We start from the raw sequence: 24,068 nt of genomic DNA, 5'->3' as shown, positions 1-24,068 counted from the left end.
TTAATCTTCAACCTTCAGTTGGCATAATGTATTATTTGAAATCAATAAAGAACTATTTTATGAATATTAAAATATAATTACTTAGGCATAAATTACGAATTGAATACATATAAAGTAAGGGATATAAAAACTACATTATATTTGAGTAATTTATTTTTATCATTAATTTACATAAAATGTTCTAAGACTCGTAAAAATTTAATTAAAGAAGTATATAGACGACAAAACATTATTAATATCAAAAGTACCTGTTGATGGTACATTAGTTAAACATCTGCGTATTGTTTCAATGTCAGGCTTATTTTTACACTTTAATTGTCTGAAATTATATTATACTCAAATTAAAATATACGTTTTATTAGATTAACATTATATAATATTTAAATATAATACTGTCAGTACATTAATTTATATTGTATTGCATTGTAAATTATAAATCTATATTTTTACTAGAAATATATATTTTTGTAAATATTACTTACTTATAAATTGGTAAATATCGTTTCACAAAAAATATAGCTAAATCTTCAAGGATGGGTTCAGAATGAAGAGCAACAAATTGTTCTCTGCATATCTATAAAAAATAATTATGTATCTATAAGAAAATATGAAAAACATTTGAATATCCAATTTATATTCATTTTACATTTGTTTATAATTTACTTTATATTTTGTGGACTGTTGGAGTACTATTAGATTTATACTATGTATTATATTCAAAAACATTGAAATGTATGGATGGTGCAGTAAATTACTTTACTTAGTAGTTTACTTACTTTGTTCATAGCATCTATGGTACAAGAATGAGTCCAAAAACAATCATGTACTGAGACAAAAGTAATATTATTTTTATTACAATGTAGCCCAGTAAGCATCATGTGAGTGGAATCTAGAGAGTGTATAAAGTTTGGTGCAAATGCATTTCGTTGTTTTATCCTATCAGGTTTCCTATAAACATTTCCAAAGATGTTACTTTTGAACATTACAATATTAGATACTAAAAGTAAATTGATGTATTTACAAAATTATATACTTGTACTAACCTATTATCATTAATATTGTTATTTAAAGATTTTTGTTTCATATAAGGTTGTATAATAGGAAGACCTAATGGGGTAACCCACTCCACATTTTCACAACAAATAGAAGAAATAATTTGAGCACATTCTGTGAACCAATCTTGAATTTCTCTTGCACTTTTAAACATTTTTCTTAAACTGTGAAATGTGCTTTCAGTTAAATATATACTAGCAGACCAAACATGTTCCTTTGGAAAGTTTCGCATATCTACACGAAATATGAATATTAAAATAAATTTTCATCTCTTTTTGGTTCGTAACAATATACCTTAAATCTTTTCTTTTTTTGTCCAAATATTCTGCATACATTGAAAAATGAAATTTACCTTTTAACTGTTTTGCTATTTGATGTTTTGCACCATATTTTGTTACACCATATACTGTTGTCATCACAGTTTGCTTTATAACTTTTCTTTTTACATATCCTTCCAATATTTGTGCAATTTTAACATTATTTTTTGCATCAATTTGTCGTTGTGTTTCAATCTAAAATGTAACTGAATATTTTTTTTTCCAAAAATATTTACGTATATATATTGCAAGCTACAATTTTGTGTAATACAGTAAACTTACAATTGACACAACTTCAGAATATACATCTTTTGGGGTATCAAATGGATGTAAATTAACACTTTCCGCACCAATTTTATCTTTACCAAGTGCTGCATAATGTTGAAGTCCATTACAACTGCCATCTTGATGTACTGGAAACGAAGACACATATTCTTCTACATTTGGTGTTTTTAATGCATTTGCTATTTCCATGCACCCAGCTAAAGTTTGCCATGGTGCCTCTGATTGTTTCCACCACATTTTACCCTTTACAATATAAATACCAGTTTTATTTAAAATTATTTCAAGTATCCTAATTTAAAAAAGCTGTGTAGGTTTATTTAGTATAAACATGTAATTATGAATTTCTTATGTAGCCATTTCATCTTGTCCTTTAATATATTAAAATAAAAAGCAATCCTTTTATTTGAAATAAAAACTTACTGTTAAAGGTTTAGTAGCACTGTCAAGTATATTATCCATATTCTGATTTGCATATTCAAGCCGTTCTTTAACAGAACCTGCTTTCTTAAAGTTAGTTAAATTAATAACATGTAATTTCAACCAATCTAATCCATTTGGACCTAAAGGTTTTCCCTTTCCAAATAAAAGTAAAGACCGGCCCAAATCAGATGATAAATGATTTAAATAAGGAGGTACTGGGTAAACTCTTCCTCTAAAATCCAAATTATGTGGGAGCCAAAATATTTTGTCTCTAAACTTTAAAAAAATAAAGAATTCACTATATAGAATGGTATAAATATATAAAATTACGTATTTAGTTATAAGAATTATAAAGGAATTAAAAATAGTCTAATATATACTTCATATGTAATTTAACCGTAATTTGCTTATCGATACAAAATTAATATATTTGAAAAGATAAAAAACATACATGATTGGCGATGGATAACTTATAAAGAGTATCACACCACAACGAATACATATCATACTTCTCTTGATTATATTGAGCTATTGCTATTGCTGCTTTTTGTTTCTCTTCAACAGTAGCATTTTTATTTATTGGACCTGGTGGAATTAGTACAGAAACTGATTGAGGAACATTTAATTCTACAGAACCACCATCTTGAAAAATCTAATTAAGAAACACATACAAATGGAAATTATTTATAATAATTATAATTTGTATTCATTATCAATAAGAGCTATTAGACAATTATTCTAATATCAGAATTACCTTAATTACAATATCGAGTATAGCAGTATTAATTTTCCATGGAATAGAACTAAGCTGATTCAATGAATCAAATATAGGAAATAACTGTTCTGGTTCTGTATTTTCAAATTTATGCCATAAGCGATCCTAAATAAAAAATATAAATAGTATACATTTCTCTTATATAGTATAATGTTGAAGATAATATATATATTGTTGTATAACATATATATACTTAAAAAATAAATAAAAATTGCAAGCTTACAAAATCACTTGAGATTCTTATAAAATCAGTTTTCGTTATAAGATATCCTCCTAAATGTATTGAAACCCATGGACTTGGTGGACTATAAGAAGGTAGAAGAAGTGATTTAAATGTTAATGTTTTTAAATGTACCTTTCTATATAACTTTGATACCAGAGGATGTGGTTTAATCTGTAACATAAAAATAAATTTTATGTATTAAAAATATTTAAATAATATTTAATTTTTTCTCTAAAACTCTCAGATATTAGTGAGTTCAATAACCTTCCCCATAAAACTAGCTGAAAATATTGGGTACTATAAAACTTTGAATATTCCAATATTTAATTAATAATATTCCATACAAACCTGTTCTGATAAATAATTTCCTTTGTTCCTAAACAATGTATAAAATGCAGGGATTGAATATTTTAAATCTTGTCCTTTTAAAATGTCAGGTTTAAGCATAATATCATTCAAGATAATATGATACAAAAATTTGCCAATATTTATTATTACATTTATAGGCCAATTTACAGAGGTAAAATTTAAAGGTGTACCATATTTTGTTTCCTTATACTCAAAATATTCCCATACAGTACGATTATTCATATTATTTAAATGTGGCATTTTTTCAGGATGTAAGTACCATTCAAGGTATTTTGAATAAATATTAATAATTTTATCTAACACTCCAGTTTGTTTCTTTATTTCAATCTATAAATTAAGATTATAAAAATTGAGTGTATGTGTATGAATATTATAATGACAAAGTACACAAATATTTTATCAACAAATGTATAAATATAATTTATATATGTCGGAGATGAAAGGATACTTGAACTCTCGTTTCAGTTTCACGCTGAAGATTTTCTCGAAACATCAAAAGTCTTGCCCTTGGTTGAAACAAAAACGGCATTGATATATTTTAAATTTACAAAATTAATAATTTTTTAATGTACCGAGTCGTTGTATGTTTGTCGGTTTGTATGCAGTGTTATAGGATATATATGTCGGAGATGAAAGGATACCGGAGCCTTCCCTCTGGAACTTCGGGAAAATCCGTAAAATTGTAATTAAAGCTTACAGTTATAATTAAACAATTTGCCGTCATTCTGCCCAATTTAATCAGCCATGTCACTGCGCCACGCCAGAAAAATTACTGAAAATTCTCAATGCGAGAATTGATTGTAATTTTAATAAATAAAAAAAAAAAAAAACAATTCTGCCCAATTGTACTTGGTTGCGATTTGTGATAATAAACTTAGGCTCAAGGCGACCATCAGCCGCCGAACGTAGCCGCGGTCAACGGGACGGGCGCTTCGTCTAACAAAGGTGTGGAGTGATATTATGACCCTTATTAAAGGAAATACCCATAGAGGTACCTGACAGTAAAACATTCTAACGGTTCCTTCGGACAATAAATAAAACCATGCCAACGGTTCCTTCGGGCAATGAATACCAGATGTTGAGGCACTTACATAGTACAAGTCCAGTTAGCCCGAGGACCCGCTATAAAACCTGGGTTTTTTCGATAATTAAGATTTTTCAAACGGACAGGCAGTCTTTGTCCCAAATTGACCAATTGACAGCGACGTCAATTTCCCTTACTTTCTGAACGACGGCTATACTCAACGAATCCGATTATCTCGTGTCCTTAGACACATCCCATCATAGTTTTCCTCTGTGGCATCATTGGAACGAAAATTCATTCTTTCTTGAGATTCCACCGATTAAGGGAGCAACGCCTGACGATCAGTGAGTTTGAGTCAGAGCAAGTATATCTTTCATCCCGTTGACCGTGGATTCGTCATCGAACCTAAGACCAACGTCGCTAACATCGCAAGTGCCCAACCACCGCTGTTGATTGTCGAATCAGTGGTGTCCATACCCGTAGCATCAGACCGTACCGTCGTTATAACACAGCGATGGCCAATTCCAATGAAGATCTAGCAAACGCCCACAACCCTATTCCTGACACTTCTCCGACATATAAATAGTTTCATACCTCATACTTCTTATAAATGTATTTTCCCAATGCAATGTATAATGATTTAAGAGATGAACTAAAAGTTTCTGATCCTGCAGCTAATCGTCTAATTTCACGTAATATGGCATTTATGTAGTATTCTCTATCCAAAACTTCTAAAAATGGATACAAAATCATCAGAGTATTATGAGATTGACACTCCTTCTGTTTTAAGCACATCAAATTCCTTTCAAAAGCTGCCAATGCTGCATCTTTCCAATAATTTTCTAGTTCCATAACTTTTGTTTCCTGATATACGATAAAGAAACCATTAGTACTATATCAAATCTTGAAGATTTATAAAAAGCATTTGTATTTATAAAAGCAAGTGTAATGTTTAAGTATAAAAATTAATATATATTTGAAATATTAGGCAATAGAATATTGCATAATAATATCTTACCAGATTAGTGTTCATATCTTCCTTGCATACTATAATACTTGGTATCTGTGTTTCAATTTTTAATTCAGTTTGAAGCTGTGTTTCTAACAAATTTTTTAGTTGGTTTATTGTTAATATTTCTTTTGCTGGACTTTCACAGCTACTTGCCATTTGAATTTCTTTTAGAAGTTTACATCTATAGTTTCTATTTAATGTAGCGTATGCTGGTTCAAAGTCTGGTATTAATATCCTAATTGCCTTTAATATATTTTTTTCCTGACTAATTTTAAAGTATGACTTACTAAAGATATCATCGAAAGATATATTGTAATTATTCATTTCAACATTTAATTTTTTGAGTAATTCTGCAAATGAAATAGATTATTATAGTATATTTTCCTTTATACATGCAAGTTCAATCATATTAAAAATTTATATGCAATAAAATATGTATATATAATTACCAATTTGTTTTTTATTTACAGTCTCATTTCCCAAAGCATCAAATATATATCCATAAGTTTGGGATGTTGGTGTTAAAGAATCATTTTTTATCATATCATATAACTCTAAAACTTTTCCTATTTGTCTTCTGGAAGCATATGCTTCCAAAAGTATATTGTAAAGCTTAATAATTTCATTACATTCCAAATTATTTGTAACATATTTCCTACATTTCATTAAGGTTCTGTTTGCTCTGTTTAACAATCCACAACTTAAATAAACTTGTATATGTGCTAATAAACTTTCAACATAATTTTTTACTCTATACTCGTTTTCAGTTTTACATATTTCCATCTTCTTGTGTGCATTACCTCTGAGAGAAACAGTTTTGTTAGTAAAAGTTATCTTTAATTAATGTTACAAAATAATACAATACTAATTATATGTGCAAAACAAAATTTAGTAAATAATAATAATAAATATTTTATAAAGTTACAATATTCAACAAAAGTTAAAGTAAGAATTAAAAGAGAAAAATATATCATGAAAATTTTATATTATTAAAAATTGTTTATATTTCTGCACAAGACAATTTCAATATGATCATTTTCAAAATAAAATGATAATTATAAAGTTTAATACAGTAACAAAAATTAAATTTTATAATAAACTAAGAAAATCTCATATCATATTGTTTGTAATGTGTTGTAATGTTTAGTAATGATTTTAATAAGTAATAATCTACATGCTACATGACTCTACACATGTACAAAATCACAAAGGAAAGATATTGATAAAAATAGAGCTATCAAATTGATAGTATAATATGAAAACAAATATTTCAAAATCACATAATTTCATTCTTATAATACATACGTGCTTAACTTTAACACATTCTCCAACTTCTGATCTTTCAATTTGGTCTGTTTAATAGAATGAAATGTGGAATCTTTTTGAAGCATATTATTCTTGATTGCATTACCAATATTCAAATTATCTTTCATTTCATTTTCAGTAACTATATCTACATTATTTTCCTATTAATGAGTTATAAAGTAAATAAATATATAATCTTGTTATGTTATAATACTTAAATAATGTAACATTATGTTTGAAAAATCTTTTAAAAATTCAATTTTCAACTGTAAAATACTTTTTAAGTTGTAATTTAGAAAAACTGATTTCTGGTGTATCACAATAATATTGTGCTTGACACTATGGATTAATATTTTTATTTACAGAAATAAATTATTGTTTATGAACTAAACTTTTTATAAAAATAACAACTTATTTTTTTTATTGAGATCCAAATTTACATATACTTTAATTTCTAAATAATTATGTTTAATATTCTGTTTAATATTTTAATATTTAAAGTAAAGCAAATAAATTAACACAATTAATTAGGAATAAATTACTGTAACTTACAATATTTAAATAAATTTCAGTATCACAAAAATCATGATAATTTTCATTCATATATTTTGAATCAAAGAGCTGATTAAGTGTAACATCTTTACTTTCACATGAATTATCTGTAGTGATGTCAGGATTATCAACAAGCATGGGTAAATCAGATGCTGTTAACTTTTCTATTTCAGTCCTCTTAGTACTTGCTGTTTTATTTGTTACTATAATAAAAAGGTACAATATTGCAGAATAATTTATGTCAATATGTGAAACACATTTATGTAAATATAATATCAAATTTTACCTGCTAATAATTCGGCATATTTTTTTGTTCTTTGCTTTTTTCCTTTCTTTATTGGTGAATGACTCAATATATCTACTGTTGTTGTACCATAAATACGAACTTGCTGGTATTTGATAGCTATAAATAAAATGAATGTACATTACAGTTATAAGCTTGTAAACATGAATAATTAAAAAATGTATGTGAATGTGAAACACCAAATTCATATCTAATATCTTATACATATAATACATATTTACATTAAATATTACGTGGCATATATTTAAGATAATATCTATTTGTTAATAAATAAATTTATTATGTCAAATACTAATTATAACAAATTTCTTATTTTTATACTTGTAATTTTTTAAAAAGGTTTATGTGGTTTATGTGGTAAAGGTGGCTTATTTGTATATGACATTTTTTACTAGTTGTCACAATATACAATATACTGACAAAATTAAACTGTCAAACTCTAGGACTTCTTGTTTATTATATTATTCCTATATACATTATTTCCAATTATACATTATTATTTTCTTAGTCATATAATGTTGCACTGTTAAAAACAGATAATTCCAATAAAAAATTATATTAGTTTCCCAACTAAGTTTTAAAATTATTTATCAAAATGATTTTCACTTTATTCATATTTACGTTGCTTTGCATTATGAATTAAATCCCCTAATATATTTACCTTTTACTTTGTATAAATACAATTTTTTGTGTATCTTTATTATGAAACTTCATAACAAACATCATGAATACTATTTGATTTTACTTTTGATCTTTCATTTCCACGGTCAATTTTTGAAACTACTATATATTATATATTTGTTAGGAAAATCATTTCCAAATGATATGCAAATTTTCTTGAGTGCTTTATAGCTTGTAGTTCAAGCTTCGATTGTTACAGTAAAGAACAAAAGAAAATTTAATGGATAATCAGTACACAAAACACCATATTTTTAGAAAATACAATTAATTTTGACAAAAACAGTTATAAATAGATATAATATATACACTACCATGTATAAGTACTTAAACACTTAATGTAGTCCAATTAAAACATTGATATTCTTATTATATTTTCAATATTATGACAGAAGATTGTTGCTCTACTGTTAATTCTTTACTTCTTGCCATAATTGGGATCAAATGTTCTGCTAAATTGATATTGAAACAAAGAATATATCTGTGCCAATCAAGTTTCATATTCATTTTTAATAAACAGCTGGCATTTTATAAAATCTATATAAACTTTTAGAGTGTGGTTGCAAATACATATTCCAATCATTTAAAGATCCCAACATTGAACAGGTATACTTAAAGTCATTTAACTTAGGTATTAATGCACAAGCAATTCTTGGGCATCTTCAATTGATACATTTTTATTTATACTAATTAATATCAACTATCGTTTTCATCCACATCTAATAACTATATATGGTAGTCCGAGGTAAGATCAGAAGCGAAAATTAGTATAAAGTTCTATTTGAAATATATTTTATATATTTATAATAATTTGGAAATGTTCAAATACTTATGCATGATGGCGTTTGTCCATATAAGAGATGACTGTTATCAATATGGTAAAAAATATTTAATGCAAAGTTATTATTAATGTAATATACATATTGTACACAAGTATGAATTTTAAACATTTTTTTGCCCGCCATCGCAAATATGTCATACCAAATAACAGCGCTCAAAGTGGCTATCTTAAAATCAACTTTCGCAGAAAATGATATGCTAATGATAAATTTATTATGTTAAGTAACACATTAAAAATTTTTCTATATCTATCATAATAAAATTTCATAAAACGCTTAGGTCTAATAGAAACGCAATCATGTGTGAAAAGCAGCACGAGATTTTTCAGGTTAATTACGTTTATTATGTAAATATCATTGAAATGGGAAAATATTAAAAATTACATAACGTTTTAATAATGAAATTATAATTGATAAATATTTTAAAATATTATACTATAACCTGATCATGTAATAACTTAATAATCTCAAAAATTGAAACTTTAAATGATACAAACCCTAAAATATGTACATATATAAATTACTTCAATCTCATTTTGTAGCCGGCAGACAAAAAGTAATAAAATACTTATATATATAAATTATTCATAAAACTGAATTATATACAATGTAAACATACATTTTGATATATTTCCGTGGTAAAAGTTACAGAAGGAGCATAGACGCATTGATCGCTGCATCATTATTACTTGCTTTGGTATGAAGAAAACACCATGTGGAGATATTCGTTCCGTAACTCGTGTTATTAAAAGTTTGTACATTTTTATACGATTACATAAAGTTAACCACTAACTATGTAATAATTAATCATCTCACAGATAATGATAAATTTATATAGGAAAATTATCATTATTTACAACATAATATAACCCACGAAATGAAAAGTAGCATTTCACATTCACGAACAAAATGAACATGCAGTTAATAGATGGCATCTTGTAGAATGGAAATTCTTAAGATTTTATACTCATTTCAGACAGAGAAAATTTCATATTTACTTGCTGATTAAATATGAATTGTTAATTTAGTTTTAATCTACAACACATCATATTGTTAAATTATAATATGTAGCAATATAAATTGTTTTATCGAATTTTAAATTATTAAAATGGAAAGTGTAAAATTAGAAAAAAGTTCTTTTTTTGTAATAGTTACAACTAATTCCATTCTGCTAAAGATAAATAATAATTTTTGCAATATGAATGGTGAATGGTGAAAGAACCAAGTTACAGCTTATTGAATTTCTAACAATATTATTTCATTTTTCTGTTACACTCATATGATACATTATGTTACAACGTATTATTATACAAACATAAAATAAATGCATATTGAAAATTGTCAGAAATATCAATTTTAAATTTCTAAAATTTTTAAATTTTATTCACAAAGTTGAAATAACATTTTAAACATTATTACATATTTTAAAAAGATTTTCTATATCTTTTTTCTCATATTCTAATAAAATAGAAAAGACTTTAACAATGCACTAGATAGAGTTAAAATACGAAATATGTATTGATAAGTTAATATAGGTTATAAGAGCTTTCTACTTAGCATCTTCTTTATTTATAGATATTATAAATTTATAAAATGAAATTTTATATGTTATGAAAATATTTTAATTTTAAATGTTAAAGTCATGAAATGCAATTGCATTAAAATTCAGTATATGTATACATATTTATTATTAGTATTAAAAGTTGCATCTTGCTAAGTACCAAAAACGACCGCTATATGTCGCTACTAAATAGCATATACCTTGAGTTCAGTTTTTTAAAAATCCAAATGTGGACTTACCTAATGATACCATAATCACTTGTTCGCTGATCGAATGAGAAACAGTACGTTCTTCTTTACACGTTGATTGTTATACACAAAGGATTAGAGTACAAATATTACTTATGTAAGTAAATATCCAGATTGTCTTTCTGTAGTTTATTATATTATATTTTATGTTTATTAATAACATATATTTATTTTCTATCTTTTAGTAATTACAAATATTGTATTATTTATTTAACGAACATATTTGTGTTATTCACTTAATTTATGCCCTTTTTTGTTAAATGTTATAAAAAATACTTCCTTCTAAATAAATGTTAATATACATTTGTAAAAGTTATTATCATATTTTGTTAAAATTACTACTTCAACAACTTTGTTATGAAAGTTCAACATTTTCTTTATTATTGTTTATGATTAAAAACAAGAACATTTCTTTTATTATTTATTGCTGTATTAGTAAAATGATACATGACTGAAATATATATAAAGATGACGGCTTCATTAGTGTACATTGAACTGTTTTCATTTTGAATCATTAGATCTTAATTTATGTTTTAAAATGGTGGTCAGTGTGCACTAACTATAATCATGACTTAAAATGGTACGCTGGAAATTACTTTGAAATTAATTATTAGCATTATGATATTTTCAATCTTATAAGTGGTAAATTACTTATATAATTGAAGTAAATAATATTACAAAATAAGTACAGTATTGTAAAAATTATAATATAAATTTTCTTGTTATAAGTAAAACATATATATCGTTGTTTAGTGTTTAACATATAAGATTAATATCATGTACATATAAGCATATTCATATTCAACAATTACAAATATTTTCTTTATGAAATATGTAATATCATTTTGAAACTATTATAATATAAATATTTTATAAGATACAATTCGATAGAAATAGAAAAATGATTTGTTCGGAAACAATAAGAAAGTGAAATATATTAGGAAAACCATATAAAACGGAATATTTTATTGTGTTATGATTGTATCAAAATAAAATTATATTAATAGTAAGAACATATTTCATTATTTAAATAAAAATATAATTACGATTCTCATGATGAATAAAGTAGGTAGTCATTTATTAGAAAACATTTAACAAACTGTATTATGTTTATATATTAAATGATATATATTATATGTAAGATCTTTATTATAATATTTACAAGTATACTACTACAAAAGTTAGATTTTGTTACACTAGGAACAGATGGTTTTATGTGAACCATATGGCTCCATCAAACGGCACTTGATGTGCATCTGAGATCTATAAATAGCTAAAATTTGAACTCTTTGTAACATACAATAAAGAAAAGTATATTCGCCTGAAAACTACAAAATATGGAGTTAAGATTATCATATATATTACTTAGTTATACAAAATATTAGGACGAAAAGTATAGAATGTAAAAAAAACACAAATGTTTATATATTTGAATTTTTTCTTTCTTTCCTTATTCACACTATTGCGTGTATGTGCACACATATATATGTATGTACACGCGCTCACACGTATATACATGTACACACGCTCGTATATCATACACATATTAATTTAAATACGCATAATTTGAATTATTTATATGATTAAATGTATTTAAAACTATACATTAAAGGGAATTATTTTTGATAGTTGTTATTCAAACACAATGATTTTATTCATTAACTATAAAAGCTTTTATTATTGTGATAATTTATTAACAAGGATGGTTTACTTTATCCATCAAAGAGTCATCAGTAATGACCTCTTAACTTCTTATCTCAATAACAGCACATTCAATTAATTGATCAAAGGAAGCATTTCAGTTACATAGCATATACTTTTGTAGCTATAGCAATGACATAATTTTCAAATTATTTAAAGAATGTAAGAAAACAATAAAAAGAAAATAATTAAAAATATTCAAGAAAGATATACACACTCAGTATCATGGAATAAAATTAATATTTTTTATTTCAGACAATTCTTTTAAACCCAAGACATTAATTAACAATAATTGAAAATGAAATATATGTTAATACTATTTCTGCAGTTACTTTGTATAGATCTGAACAATGCTAGAGAAATTACGTAAGTTCTTTCATTATTCAATTAATATAATTAAAGTAGTTATTTTATATATGATTTTATATTAACAACAGTTACATAAAAATGGAAAGTCAAATATCATCTTGTTGTCCATCATGAATTTTTGTTAAGCTTCTGTTATTACAATATAGTTAATGTAATATAATTTTTAGACATGAAGATATTAAAGATGCAATGTTAAGTTTAGTACACATGATGCGAGAAAATACTGAAAAATTAGAAAGGCATGAGGCACGAGAACGTCAACTGGGAGAACAATTAAAAAAAGCAATTACAGTATTGACAAAACGTATGTCAACTATCGATTCCTTAAAATTACAATTGACAAAACTTGATGAAAAAGTAATGGGAATAGAACAGTTAATCTCTCAGGTATTTGATAATTAACAAAGTAGTTCTAAGTAACCAATATTAGAGAAAAACTACTTTAAATTTACGTATATTTATCATATTAATTTTTGAAAAAGTTTATAATGTGCAACTTTTTTAAAAACTCACATTTCTACAGCAAAACTTTATATATTTTTGCAATAATACATACATGTATTATTGTATATAATGTACATATAATATATATATAATATAATATGTTATAATATAAAGAAAAATTTGTTCCTATTTCATTTAGAGAGATGAACGAGAAAGAATACAAATGCAAAAGACTGTTGATGGTTTAGAAGATTTAGAAAGTCGTTTAGAGGGATGGCTTACAGATATTGAAAATAAAGTATCAGAAGTAAATAATAGACCAGATACTACATTACCTCCACTAGATAATCACGCTCATATTATTTCAAAATTAAATAATACAGAATTATTGTTAATGGAGAGAATTTCAAAAACAGAGTCGCTTTTAAAATCTGAAGCAATAAAATTAAAAGAAGCCACAAATGTTCAATCAGGAACAACACAAGCATTATTGACTGAGGTAAATAACATGTTTAAATTTTCATTTAAAAACTTATTAAAATCATATGCTCTGTAGATCCAAGATATTGGTACAAAGCTTAGTGATCTCGAAGTTTCACTGGAAAAAATTAAAGAACAATCACAAAACATAAAAAAGAAATTACAAGAACCACAATTTGATGCCATCTTAAATATTGATAATTATACAAGAATGCTACCTTCTATAAAGAAACATTTAGATGATACTTCTGATCAAATTAAGGAATTACCACAGTATGTATCACTACTCTTGTCAACAATATGTTGTTATGAAACATAAAAGAAAATTTTTTTAACATTGAATATACAAACTAAAAGGTTTGTCAGTGCACTAAGTTCATTTGCATTTGTATTAACATAATTTTATTTCCAATTTTTATGAATAATTATGAATTAATCATAATTGTAAATCGCTATTATGTATAATTTGATTTAAAATTTTTCTTTGGAAATAAGAAATAATGAATATTAAATTTTATTTAGGATTACTGAAATGCAAACTCTACATAATGAAACTCAAACACTTTTGCAAGAAGCTAAGCATACATTAAAAGATATTATTACTAAAGGACTTAATAACATTGAAAATAAATTAACAGAAAGTAAAGATGAAATAAAAGATAATATAGGAGCACTTAGGTATTGTTATGTAATAACGTACTTCTGACACATTTTAGTTCAATTATTTTAAAATTGTAATTTATTTATGACATTCCCAAAATATAATTTATATTATTATCTTGCTTATTCTTTTCACTTGATTATTAACTATAATTCAACATTTTTATATAAAATTTTAAGCATCATCACTATGTGTCAACATAAAATAACTTTTTATACACATAATAATTTCCTTAATCTTATATTTTCAAAATATTTGTATTTATAATCGTATTCTTTAAATTGAACAGTACAAGCATTATTAACAGTTATATTCCTCTGAATAAAAATGTATTATGTATGTAAATACTATGTATTTTGCGCAAGAATATCATATATAAATTACTAATTAGTTAATATTATCTTTCTAAATATAACAATTCAATAATAATAAAATCTTATTGAGTATTTCGGAGGTTTTAGAATGGACTTGGCAAATAATGCTGAACATGTAAATCAAGAATTAAATGATCTTGAAAAAGGGCAATCTGTAATAGTATCAATGGCTGATCATGTCCTAGATACTAAAAGAAGAGTTGAATATGGTGTGCATCAAATTCTTCTAGAGGTAGGAGATTTAGTGAAAGCACAAGGTACAAATATTAATAATACTCTAAATCAAAGATTTGATGGCATATCAAATGATATTATGGACAATCAAAATGGAGCTTTAGCAAATTTAACTACTAAGATGGAACAAGAAATGAATCAGGTAATGATTAAAAATATATTTTTCTAAAAAACTATTATTGAGCATTAAATATATTATATTTATCAAATTTATTTGTATTAAATTTTTTTTAAATAAAAGGTGTGGCGACAAATAAATGTCATGTATCAACAAATGACAGAAAGTGCAAAAGCATTAGACAAATTACATAAGCAAAATGAAAAATATGTTAATGGTACAACTTCTACCATGGGAGGAATGGAAACTAAAGTAAGAATTGATATTGAATAAAAAAAATGCTTAACATATTACTTTAGATACTTATATGCGTGTATTCCTACAGGTAAGCGAAATAACAAAACGCATGACCGAAGTTGATGATAATTTAAATTATCTATTGGGAAGACTCTCATTGGTGACACAAGAATTTAATCAAATTAAAACAGGATTAGGTAATGCACTAGATAATATTAAAGCATCATTTAAAGAAGTTCAAGATAAAGCAAATGATTTAAGACATCCAGGACCACACCCAATACCTGAAAATTACAAAGAATTTAATGAATCTGATAACAATAAACCGGATGGTAAGCTTTTACCACATACTAACGAACACATTTTTAGTCCTCAAATTAATTAAACTTCATATTTTTAAAACTTTAATGTATAACTTCAAGAATTAGGCTATTTTATTTTTGTGCTAAATGTAATATGAAAATTTCTTAACACATTTCATCTATTTAATTTAATTTTTATTGGATTTTTTACGAACTAATTTAGAAATGTTCCCTCTCTAAAGTTTAATAATTTTTATTTGAAACGAAATATTTGTTTTAGTTGTGAAAATAAAATAAAACAATATCAATTTTATATCAAGGATATTTTCATCGTTAATGGCACATATCAAGTTATGTTCAGGATTTGTTTTCTACATCACTAATATATGTATTAACATTCATGATAATAATGTGTATCATCATCATATGTTATATAAGTGTTTGAAAATGTATCATTTTAACTTCTGTTTAATGATAATGAACACATAATTTAAAAATATAAATACAAATGATCTTTATCATTACGTTTCAACTATACTTTGAGCATTGTAATTTTTAAATATCATGATATGTATAACACAAACTGTTTTTAATATATTGTTATAAATAATTATTATATAAATAAAATACAAATAATAATTAAGATTTACAATATATTAGAGTCATTAAAATATAAGAAGCCTGGATCAATATATTTTTATACTGCCACACTTTATAAATTTATAAGAAGTTTAATCAAAAATAAAAATATGAAAGTATGTAAAATAATAAAATTGTAAATATATATAGTATTATGCATAATAAAATATTAATATATACTTCCATACAAATTCCCAAGGTACAGTTTCATACATCTTTACCAAAGAAATTTTTCTACTCTTAAAATAGTATTCCACTTTGGATTATTTAAGGAAAATACAATGAAAATAAAGTAAATTTGCATGCAAAATATAAGTGAAAAATATAAAAAATAAAAGTAAATATAAAGTGAGTAAATGATTTTTTCTTCTATTACATGTATTACAGTACATTTACCAATATGAGTAATTCATATTTACTATTCCAAATTTTAAATTTTTTATAGAGTGCTATAATTTTATTGTATGTAACATACACATAGGCATCCGCAGATATCTACATATCCACATACTTTTATTTAATTATTTAATTTTATAAATCGTTTGTCACAATTTGCATTGAAAACAATTTTTAAATTTATATTTTAGATACCACTTCTTAAATAAATATGATTAAATATTATGCAAACAAATTAACCCTTTCTCAAAAACAATATAAATTAGCATTTTATGAAAAAGACATGTACATTGTCATAAAACAGATTTAAAATAATACTAAAACTATGTTTGTGAGAGATACTAAATAGCAGAGAATTATTTGTAACTACTATATGTAATATATATATAATTGTATAATACATATCACTAATCCCATTATATTGTTATCTTCTTACCATAATCAAAATGTATTAATTGACTATATATATACAAGAAATGAATTCATTGCTAATGATTGGTTTGTACATTGTAATGGATTAATCTTTGTTACTTTTTATTTCTAACTGCACATAATGGAAAAATTAACATAATATATTATTTTTACAACAATAAGGTTTCATATCATCATTCATCTATTTCATAATTGTATTTTGTACGAAAATTTTAATTATAATTTTCACTTTTTATATTAAATACAATTTAGAAATATTAATAGTACGTATGTTGAAACTTACTATGTTTTGAATATAATGTTATACAAATTGGTATTTTTATTTCTTTAATTCTTTGAGTAAACAACTTGGTATAAAAATGAGATGTAGTAAAATTCAACTTTGTAAAATTGTATTTTTTTCTTTTATATTATAATGAAACTTTTTTCAAGCTGCATAAGAAGTCATTATATTTATTTTATATAAACAATTTTATATATTACTACATTTTAGGGATATTATACAATTATCATATTTGCATTTAAACTTCATTACATTCGCTCATAATATGGTGTTCTCACTATACTTCACTTAAAAATATAATTTTATATGTACATTTAATAACGTTAAATTTAATGTATAATAGTATTTATTATATACTGTATAATCCTAATGTATTAGTTTTCTATAATTTGTTATTATAGGTCCACTATATCCAGCTAAATAAAAACTAATATTTCATATATCTAGAAAATTTTATAAATATCGAATAACTTAAATATTTAGAAAACTGTGATTATATCGAATGTTGTTTATCTCATAATCAAGGCATAAAAACATCTGATTTTCAATTAAATATGCAAATACAATTTTTTATTTTTCCAAATATTAAGTTTAAATTTTGATGCTAATTATGCTATTATAATAATATTATAAATACTAAACCTTTTTAATTACCTTGAAACTAATCACAAAACAGTTTGAAAAAATGTAAATGTATGAAATATTTACACAAAATTATATTAACACTTTTTGTTAACACTTTCATTAAATCATCCACTATATAACATTACACTGCAAAATATAGACATAATCAAAAATTATTCATTAGTAAATTAAAGATTTATTATAAGTATTTTTTTATATAGATAGGAAAATACCAAACAAATCTTAGAACACAACTTTGCAAATTGTACACACAATTATATTATGTCAATGTTTTTAACATTTTCTTTCGTAACAATACAAAACAACTTTTCTTAGGAAATGGGAAATCATACTAACTTAATATGTTGCACGTATAAGTGGAAAGTAACATTTTATAAATGCTGCTTATAATTGCTTAGTAAAAGTTTAACTTTAGTTATATAGTTATTAATTTCTTTTATAAGACATGTGATAAATATACAGCTTAAATTTTTTATTTTAAAAATTGAAACCAATGATTTGAAAATGTATAAATTCGTCAAATTTGTAGATTTGTTATAATAACAACGATTATGAGATAATCACTATACATGTGTTTTACATAATATTAAAAATTTGGATATGTGTCAACTGAAAAGAAATATACATACTTTAAAACAAATATATATGCACTTCTTTAACTATAGTTTAAGCAATGATTACTATTTTGCCAGAAAAAATAAAAGTTTATCAGAAAATTAAATGATTATCTTCAAATGTTAAGATGAAATTAATTATATTTATATATATTAATATATTATAAAATATATATATAGTGTATTATTGTTTACGGTAATTATCTTGCAAATATAATAATTTTCAATCATTTAATTTATGAAATGAACTTGGTAGGTGAATTGATTAATAGCAAATTGCTATGAATTTTACATATTTAATAATTTGGATTGTTGAGCATATTAACAAAATTAGAATTGAATTCACAGATGAATTTCAAATTTTTAATGTTATATGATGAAGTATACCAACTCGTTCCATATATTTCTTTATGAGAAAAAAATGTATAACTTGCTAAAAATTTATCATAATTTTTGATAGTTTTATATTTTTGAGCTGTTAATATGTAAGCTATATGAATTGCATTGGATACTTCACATTAAAGCATATTCATTAATCATAATGGACGACCATTTATATTATATATGAGAAAGATTAACAACTAACATCGACTGCTTGCTTTACAGTACATTAGATACATTAACAAGCTCCCATGATAAGCTTTGGTTATTTTAGTAACATTGTAGGTAATTTTTATTACAACTCTTTGCAGTGCTACATTTCTAGATGACATTTTATGTTTTAATTAGATTATTTAAGTTTCTAGAATATTTTTATCAGTAAATACCTAACAATGTAGTAAGTCTAAATCATTATTTGCATAGTTTGATGATTCTCTTAACTGTCTACTTTCATACTGAATTGTTGCCCACATGTTGTTACTATTAATATAACTTATGTGGATATCTCTAGCAGAAATATATTAGCACAGCAAAGAAGTGTTGATTGTAACCTATATACACCCCCAAATGCATTGGAAACGTCATTAAAAATGCCTACCCTATGATAAGCAGTGAGTTAGAAAGTTATAACATATTGCACATACTCAAGCTGAGATTTTCTTACATATTATAAAAAGTGATGTAAGGTCTCAGCTGAGCAATTATTAATGCCATTTTCTTTATTAATCTTTTTTTTTACAAAAGAATTATTTAAATAAAGCTATGTAATTAAATTCGGAGTATTGGACGCATTATATCGGAATGCATTACATTAATTTTCTAAGAGCGATGAAGAGTGCAGGATACTTGTAATTCGTTTATATTTATTTCTGAATGCATATAATATACAATTGCCTTGGCAGTTTATAAGTACTGAACAACATTATATATTCAATGAACCACATTTTTGGATAGTTACTGTTAACTCAGTTTAAAGAGAAATGTCTCTATATAATCTAAATAAAATCAAAATGTATATTTACTAAATATTTATGTATTTATTGAAATATAAGTAATAAATATATTATATTTATATGTATAAAAAAATATAAGATATATGAGATAAGCATAAGAACATTAATAAATATTGTCAATTATTTTTATGATTTTACAAGTTATGCCATTATAAAAAATGCTGGAAATTTGTGATAATGAATGGATATAAGAAAATGTAATATTTATATATTTTTGAAGTATCCATACACTCTTTTCTGAATTATACTCTTAGAATTTGTCTAAGATTAAGCAGCTGCTAGCTTGAATCACTGGATGTAGATATGCGCAGCTGACGTTTGCTACGCCTTTGGGGGTGTGAGTGGTCCTAGCTGCTAGTAGAAGCAATAGGACTAACAGGGCTCAAAGGACTACGTGCAGGATCCCTGAGACAACCCGTCAATGTAATAGCTACTTTGCGACTTCCAGCATCATTACGATGTTCACACAACCAAATTCCTTGCCACGTACCCAAAGTCAATTTGCCATCAGTAATTGGAATACTCAATGAAGAGCCCAGAAAACATGCCTTTACATGCGCTGGCTATAAATAATATAATTATATCTATGTATAAATTTATAAGTCTATTTTTATAAAGTTACTATGTTTATAATTAAAAAGAAAAAAGCTGAACTTTCGTTTTAAAATGATATGCTATTAAAAAAATATAATTATCAGCATATTGTTTTCTCTTATATTTAATTGCATTATTTTATTAACATAATATTTATAAACTACAACAAAAATTCACAGATCTATATATATAATGCACAGCATAATTTAATTTCAGAAATAATAAAAGATATTTCATAAACTTACCATATCATCTGGTCCTTCACAACTGTGTCTATAGGCCAAACCTTCAGGAACTATTTTATTAAGCATCATTTCTACATCATCTCTAACATCTGGATCCCAATTTTCATTTAGTGCTAAACTTGCTGATGTGTGAAGAACTAAAAAATAATGGAAACTATTTATGCTATAGGAAAATATCTTTGTAATACTTATATTAGTTCCATGAACATTTTATTACTTCGTCTGGTTAATATAATTAGTTTACTCAATACATTACCTATAAATATATCATTTTTATTTCCACAATAATAATAATAATAATGTAGAATTTTTAATAAAATGTTATTGTTTTAACAATTTGTTAAAATGTAGAAAAATGTATACATTTTCTAATTTTACCATGGTAATTAATAGTATCTAATATTAACATACTTTTCTACGTTTTTTTTATCTTATCTAGTTTATATATATCATTAAAGGTTATCAGTAATAAAAAAGAATATTTCGTATTCTTCTTTTTAATAGATTTTAGTATATTATTTAATTTTCTCTTGGATTGTAATCCAAATTAGTAAAAATAAAAATATTTGTAAATAAATGTTTATTGCTTTGTACATACATACATAAACATTATATATATATATAATAATATAGTATTATATATATACTATTACATGTAATATTAGTATACATGTGGATACGTATATTAGCAAATATGTATACATATACTACGCAATATAAATATTATTTTCCAGAGATATGAAATACATTAAAATTGAACTTTTACTTGAAAAAAAATATAATTTATCAATGCTTTGTAATAGTTTAATATTAAAAAATTGTAATAGTTTTTTTCTGTACTATGAAACTCACTTACTTTGTATATGACAAAGTCCGACTGAAAATTCGCAGAGTTCAGGAATTCTTCTTAAGATTTCCTCGGTAACGTGATGGATACCTCGACGCTGTGGTCTTAGGTTAATCTTTGTTTGAAACCAAGCAGAGCCGATTTGAATTCTTCTATTTGACGAGGCCATGATATGATATACGCTGTAGAGATTACACACTTAACTAGACTCGGAATAAAAATTTTCTCGCAAATCGAAGATACGGTAAAATCTACTTCAAGCGAAAAATCACAAGAATACAGTCCACTCCATTGAATATAGTATGCGTCTAGTATCTTCGCCGCTTGCCGGCTACAAGATGTATGGATTTACCCACATCTTTTAAAGATTGTCTAATTGCATCTGCTATATTTCGTATTCATAAAAAGGTTATGAGAAATAATGATTCAATGTGCACATACGTATCACGTTTACATACATATATACGCTCACCTTCACCTACACGGAATATCATAAGTATCAGGTACGCATACTAACAGCGAAAAAACAAGATGATAAAATTATTTCGAAATAATTCATCGTATCCCTAAGAAATTCGAAATCTTTTAACAGAAAGTCCGCTCGGTAGAATTTTAACAATGATAAGCCATATTGTTTGCTATATCAAGTGTCAGAGAATAAATAAATCGAATGGTAATCCAAACAATAATGTAAGTTGCGTTCAGTAATGGTACGTTTTCTACTAGAACCATTTTATTTCTTATTGATTGGTTCTGATATAAGCGGTAAATTAAAAATTATAAATGCCGAATAAAGAGAGAAAGAGTTATACATATATAATAGCAATAACAATTTTGTGCATTCAGGAATAACAATTTTTAATATTATAAAGTTATCATTACTTTAATATTACTTTATTATACGTATATACATATGTATAATCGTATAAGTAATTATTCATAATCACAGCTATCAATATAATTTTTATTGACATTGGCTTATGTTTTATTGCTTATATAGTACTTTATAGAAACGCTTATGTTATGTCGTATATTATATTAAATAAAATAGAAAATTAAATACTATAAATGTATCAGATGAAAAGAAAGATACAGCAATTATTCATTTGAAACAACATAGAAAAAATTATAGATTTATTTGCTTAATTTCATGCAAACGAATCGAACAGTTCTAATATTATTTTATTGTATCAAACCTCAATGAAAGTAAAAATATTTAATGTAATAGATTTGTTTCATTTGATAATGCATTTTTGATTTTACTAAATTTATTATTACGCGCGGAAAAAACTACTTGTCCTTATAAAAGTAAGTTTCATTAAGCAACATTCATGAGTACCATATTATATATATTTATATTTTATGAATAAGTACTAGCACATAATATTTTCTAAAATTAATTTTATAATAAAAGCAAATTGGGAGTAGTATACAAATTCAATATTTTCAAAACTTTCAAAACTTTTGAAAATATAAAATTCACAGAATCTAAATCGCATTCCTCAATTTTAAATTATTGGATAAAATAGTAATTTTTAATCATTCGTTAATTTTATTATAAAGTTCATTTCATTTTATATAATTAAATACTTGCCCTTCAAAACAGATTAATTATTCAATAATAACTACAATGTATTATTTAAACTTAAGAATTGTTTTAATATGTATATAATATATACATGTATATAATATACACATAAAAAATCTTTTGTATAGGGTTACTATTGTTTACAAAGCAAGTCATAATATTATCTTTCATCTATTATTTGTATCAATTTCACAAGTTACAATAAATATAAAAAATCAAGATGTCCTGCAAATCATTTTATTGTTTGTGAACAATGTGGATAGTCTTAAGTCTCAGGGTATACAAAAACTTTATCTTTATGTAAAGGAATTTATAATTTTATCTATTTATTTTTTAATTACATTAACTTTTTGACAATGTATCAATTCGACAACGTAAGATAAATTAAATTGGGAAAATGAGAGGCAGATAATAATTAAGAAAACATTAAAAGTAGTTTAAATTTAATTAAAACAGAAAATGTATATATTATTTATGAAACTATATATTGATTCAAAATACAAATT

The 24,068-nt window shown here is 24.6% G+C and overlaps 3 protein-coding genes across 11 annotated transcripts; 1 reads left to right on the top strand and 2 right to left on the bottom strand.

Annotated features, from left to right (window-relative positions):
- Positions 1 to 115: 115 nt before the first annotated feature.
- Positions 116 to 10,984, bottom strand: LOC100741004 (DNA-directed RNA polymerase, mitochondrial). 5 transcript variants are annotated; one of them, XM_033319313.1, is made up of 18 exons: positions 10,957 to 10,984; positions 7,622 to 7,738; positions 7,336 to 7,538; positions 6,784 to 6,944; positions 5,928 to 6,280; positions 5,485 to 5,828; positions 5,061 to 5,330; positions 3,422 to 3,769; positions 3,074 to 3,244; positions 2,830 to 2,955; positions 2,527 to 2,727; positions 2,076 to 2,351; positions 1,653 to 1,898; positions 1,406 to 1,565; positions 1,044 to 1,287; positions 777 to 948; positions 483 to 574; positions 116 to 319 (listed from the first exon to the last, which is right to left on the bottom strand). In XM_033319313.1, exons 1-18 carry the CDS (start codon positions 10,967 to 10,969, stop codon positions 199 to 201), a joined length of 3,618 nt encoding a protein of 1,205 aa, XP_033175204.1. In that variant the 5' UTR covers positions 10,970 to 10,984; the 3' UTR covers positions 116 to 198. The 5 variants fall into 5 exon arrangements, 4 of the variants coding, with proteins under 4 accessions (XP_033175204.1, XP_033175154.1, XP_012236525.1 ...); XM_033319263.1 differs by lacking the exon at positions 10,957 to 10,984 and adding an exon at positions 9,776 to 10,101; XM_012381102.3 differs by lacking the exon at positions 10,957 to 10,984 and adding an exon at positions 9,776 to 10,101 and having other exon boundaries at positions 165 to 319; positions 777 to 952; positions 1,051 to 1,287.
- LOC100740760 (centromere-associated protein E) lies at positions 10,929 to 21,382 on the top strand. 3 transcript variants are annotated; one of them, XM_012381258.3, is made up of 9 exons: positions 10,929 to 11,062; positions 12,922 to 13,032; positions 13,203 to 13,422; positions 13,679 to 13,978; positions 14,036 to 14,232; positions 14,482 to 14,637; positions 15,082 to 15,370; positions 15,470 to 15,598; positions 15,672 to 16,010. In XM_012381258.3, exons 2-9 carry the CDS (start codon positions 12,965 to 12,967, stop codon positions 15,966 to 15,968), a joined length of 1,656 nt encoding a protein of 551 aa, XP_012236681.1. In that variant the 5' UTR covers positions 10,929 to 11,062; positions 12,922 to 12,964; the 3' UTR covers positions 15,969 to 16,010. The 3 variants fall into 3 exon arrangements, with proteins under 3 accessions (XP_012236681.1, XP_033175306.1, XP_033175321.1); XM_033319415.1 differs by lacking the exon at positions 10,929 to 11,062 and adding an exon at positions 21,099 to 21,382 and having other exon boundaries at positions 12,965 to 13,032; positions 15,672 to 15,915; XM_033319430.1 differs by lacking the exon at positions 10,929 to 11,062 and adding an exon at positions 16,166 to 16,417 and having other exon boundaries at positions 12,965 to 13,032; positions 15,672 to 15,915.
- LOC100740882 (UPF0047 protein YjbQ) lies at positions 19,377 to 22,628 on the bottom strand. Of its 3 annotated transcripts, none has more exons than XM_012381745.3 (4): positions 22,492 to 22,628; positions 21,984 to 22,156; positions 21,128 to 21,264; positions 19,377 to 20,851 (listed from the first exon to the last, which is right to left on the bottom strand). In XM_012381745.3, exons 2-4 carry the CDS (start codon positions 22,141 to 22,143, stop codon positions 20,636 to 20,638), a joined length of 513 nt encoding a protein of 170 aa, XP_012237168.1. In that variant the 5' UTR covers positions 22,144 to 22,156; positions 22,492 to 22,628; the 3' UTR covers positions 19,377 to 20,635. The 3 variants fall into 3 exon arrangements, with proteins under 3 accessions (XP_012237168.1, XP_012237031.1, XP_012237104.1); XM_012381608.3 differs by having other exon boundaries at positions 21,984 to 22,359; positions 22,447 to 22,605; XM_012381681.3 differs by having other exon boundaries at positions 22,447 to 22,605.
- Positions 22,629 to 24,068: the final 1,440 nt, after the last annotated feature.

The sequence above is a fragment of the Bombus impatiens genome, unplaced genomic scaffold (assembly GCF_000188095.3).
Source record: "Bombus impatiens unplaced genomic scaffold, BIMP_2.2 scf_0008, whole genome shotgun sequence".
Taxonomy (NCBI): domain Eukaryota; kingdom Metazoa; phylum Arthropoda; class Insecta; order Hymenoptera; family Apidae; genus Bombus; species Bombus impatiens.
This window is presented reverse-complemented; position numbering and strand designations above follow the sequence as displayed.

Coding starts and splice junctions, on each gene's coding strand:
- LOC100741004 (XM_033319263.1), bottom strand. CDS start 9,917: ATGTACAAACTTTTAATAACACGAGTTACGGAACGAATATCTCCACAT. Junction 2,352..2,526: donor AGTTATCCATCGCCAATCAT/GTATGTTTTTTA, acceptor ATTTTTTTAAAG/TTTAGAGACAAAATATTTTG. Junction 1,288..1,405: donor AATAGCAAAACAGTTAAAAG/GTAAATTTCATT, acceptor TATTTCGTGTAG/ATATGCGAAACTTTCCAAAG.
- LOC100740760 (XM_012381258.3), top strand. CDS start 12,965: ATGAAATATATGTTAATACTATTTCTGCAGTTACTTTGTATAGATCTG. Junction 13,033..13,202: donor AACAATGCTAGAGAAATTAC/GTAAGTTCTTTC, acceptor TATAATTTTTAG/ACATGAAGATATTAAAGATG. Junction 14,233..14,481: donor CAAATTAAGGAATTACCACA/GTATGTATCACT, acceptor AATTTTATTTAG/GATTACTGAAATGCAAACTC.
- LOC100740882 (XM_012381745.3), bottom strand. CDS start 22,143: ATGGCCTCGTCAAATAGAAGAATTCAAATCGGCTCTGCTTGGTTTCAA. Junction 21,265..21,983: donor CGGACTTTGTCATATACAAA/GTAAGTGAGTTT, acceptor ATTATTTTTTAG/TTCTTCACACATCAGCAAGT. Junction 20,852..21,127: donor GTGAAGGACCAGATGATATG/GTAAGTTTATGA, acceptor TATTATTTATAG/CCAGCGCATGTAAAGGCATG.